At 30.5% G+C, this 2930-nt stretch overlaps 1 protein-coding gene across 1 annotated transcript; it reads left to right on the top strand.

Annotated features, from left to right (window-relative positions):
* Window positions 1-1521: 1521 nt before the first annotated feature.
* On the top strand, window positions 1522-2620 carry LOC106780059 (NAC domain-containing protein 104). Its single transcript, XM_014668292.2, has 3 exons — window positions 1522-1691; window positions 1929-2197; window positions 2441-2620. Exons 1-3 carry the CDS (start codon window positions 1538-1540, stop codon window positions 2618-2620), a joined length of 603 nt encoding a protein of 200 aa, XP_014523778.2. The 5' UTR covers window positions 1522-1537.
* The last annotated feature ends 310 nt before the right edge of the window (window positions 2621-2930 follow it).

Here is a 2930-nt window from a genome sequence, read left to right as displayed (position 1 = left end):
TATATATATATATATATATATATATATATATATATGGTTTGCATTTGTTATAAGGTAATAAAATCAGACTTTGACATAGTGGCAGCAAAAGGTGTATATGACCTACCAAGCACTGCATGACGCAAGATCTCATAAAGTTTTATCCTTTAGTGAAGCTTAATGATGGTTAATGAATCAGATACTAAGTAGCATAATGCAACAGAATTATTTGTGTTTGTTATATTTGTCTGACTAAGTAGCATACCAGAATAACGTTAATTTGGTAGAATCAATGTTGCTAAAAATAGATGAAGAGGAACCAAAGGTGCTTCTTTTCATAATTAAGAAGCGCAAAATAAGGGCAGAAAAATGAAGAAAAGGGACTTTATTTTTAAATCTACTGTGAATATGTGAACAATGTAATGCCTCTAATTAAGCATTAATTTAATCCTCCTCTAACGGTGCAAATTGCAATAATTAAAAATTCAAATGGGTGTTGCCTTTAACATTTTCAATGATTTTATCTTTTTGGGGTGTTAGTATATATGAACTTCCATGGTTAGGGTTAAAATGATTCATGCCTGGGTGAAGGTGAGCAAGAACACTTATGACACATGCTATTCAAACCATGTAAAGAACACATTTTTAGATGTCATTGCCCCCACCATTCACCATATACTAGTGCTTACTAGATAATTATAATTAAAGTTGCTAATTAATACCCATCTTTATCCACTACTTAATTATTTATACCATACATATCCAAATTCATCTCATACTTTTATCAATTCAATCCAATTAAAAATCAAAATTTTAACGTTAATCAATTTAAATATCTCTACTAGTATGAACTCAACCCACTCGTGTCCAAACTTATGAATAAGTAAAAGGTTGGCCAAATGTGCAGTAAATTTTAAAAATTACTTTAACTATGGTTTAAGTGAGGAAGTCAAAAAGTAAAGCCGAAATTATATGCACATGACACTCCAACTTTGACTAGTCCCACTATTGTTAGGAATATCCACTTTTCAAAATATATTTCCTTTTTCATTTAAATCTTGGAACATGTTTCTAGATAGAGTAATTCTTATCATCCATGGAAGTAGCTAGATTCAAAACAACATTCCCTATATTCAAATATTATGCATTAATTGAGAATAGATAATTAAGAAAGCGAATGGTGATGGATTGTGGTAGCAAGTGGGAGGAAACTAGAATTGACACTAAAAAAAGGAAAAATATCTTTAACAACTTTTTTTTCGACAAAGCAACAGTTTGTGATTGATTCGTTTTAAATATTTTTTTAGAATAAATTCAAACAGATCAATAAAATAGTAACACATATCCTGTTGTCAAAAAAATTGTAGAAAAAGAATTGTTAAAATATTATTGTCTTAAAACAAAAAGGAGAAAACATGCATCATGCAGATAAGGCAGGTCTTAATATTCCCCTAGTGCTTATCTTTGCTAAATCCTTTAATTAATTAACAATATATAGTATATACTATGAGAAACTTGACCTAATGCTGAAGTCCTCCGCATAAACTAAAATAAGGAAATGATGAGTGTCAACCTTCCTCCTGGGTTTTGCTTCTCTCCAACTGATGAAGAACTTCTCCTTCACTTTCTTTATCCCAAAACCTCTCTGCCATGCCATCCCAACATCATTCCAGACCTTGACCTCTCTCTGCATGATCCATGGCACTTAAATGGTATCCTATCTCTCTACTTCATTTCAACTTCTAATAACTTCTTCAATCATATGCATGCATCTATGGATCCATCTACATCTCTTGTTAGTTCAGATGCCTGAACATGTGGTAAACTTCTGATATACAAGTTTCACCTGTTCTTTTTTAGTATTAAAACAACAGTACATGACCCAAAATGAAAACAAAAAATCATATCTATATATATTTGTTTGGTGTTTATATTTACTATATATTTAGGTAAAGCGTTGTCAAGTGGAAATGAACAGTATTTCTTCAGCAGAGCGAAGGAAAACAGATCCACAGAAAATGGGTATTGGAAGGAAATAGGATTGACAGAAGCAATAGTATCTGCATCTGAAAAAGTGGGGTTGAAGAAGTACCTTGTGTTCAACCTTGGTGAAGCTCCACAAGGCACTGAAACCAGTTGGTTCATGCAAGAGTATCATATTTGCTCATCCAGTTTTAGCACTGCATCTTCTGGAAGTACTCGAGGAAGAAGAAAATCTGTAAGTAATTAATTATTAATCATAGTATATTATATTTAATGAAAATTAAAAGTAGTCTAAATTGAATGAAAATGAGAAAGTTGTATTGGAAAACTTACATCATAAAAAATAAGATCAATTTATATATAAATGGATACAAATAAGTTAGAGCATATCCTTATTAAGACGTATTGTTTTACTCGTTATCAAACCGATATTGGATCTCGATATCTATAATTAGTTTTGTGATAATGTTGAATGCAGGATCAGTGTAGGAGCAAGTGGGTTTTGTGCAAAGCCTATGAGAAGAAAAGTTGTGAAGGGCAACAAGGTGTAAATTGTGAGAAGGATGAGAATGACAGTGGAACTGAGCTTTCATGGCTAGATGAATTTTATATGTCATTAGATGATGACATTGAAGAAGTTATGAGCCTTCCAAATTAGATTAAATTTTTAATAACGTATGATATTAGGATATTAATCTATCTACAATTACTTGTATTTTTAATGGCAGATTAATTAGGTAATGGCTTTTTTGTTCCCACTTTTCAAACGTCCTTATGCATCAAACAGAATATACTTTGCTTGTGAAATGCAGCTTACATAGTTTTCAATCTTTCTTTTCTTTATATACGGTTACTTTCATCTTTGTACTATACATATATATATATATATATATATATATATATATATATATATATATATATATATATATATATATATATATATATATACTTACATCATACATACGTGG

This window comes from Vigna radiata, unplaced genomic scaffold (assembly GCF_000741045.1).
Source record: "Vigna radiata var. radiata cultivar VC1973A unplaced genomic scaffold, Vradiata_ver6 scaffold_380, whole genome shotgun sequence".
In the NCBI taxonomy this organism is placed as follows: Eukaryota; Viridiplantae; Streptophyta; class Magnoliopsida; order Fabales; family Fabaceae; genus Vigna; species Vigna radiata.
The sequence above is the reverse complement of the archived record's forward strand: the minus strand, read 5'-3'. Positions and strand labels throughout refer to the sequence as shown.

Excerpts from the sequence above, each read along its gene's own strand:
- LOC106780059 (XM_014668292.2), top strand. The coding sequence starts at position 1,538 with ATGATGAGTGTCAACCTTCCTCCTGGGTTTTGCTTCTCTCCAACTGAT. Across the intron at positions 1,692-1,928 it reads TGATCCATGGCACTTAAATG|GTAAAGCGTTGTCAAGTGGA; the intron begins GTATCCTATCTC and ends CTATATATTTAG. Across the intron at positions 2,198-2,440 it reads CTCGAGGAAGAAGAAAATCT|GATCAGTGTAGGAGCAAGTG; the intron begins GTAAGTAATTAA and ends TGTTGAATGCAG.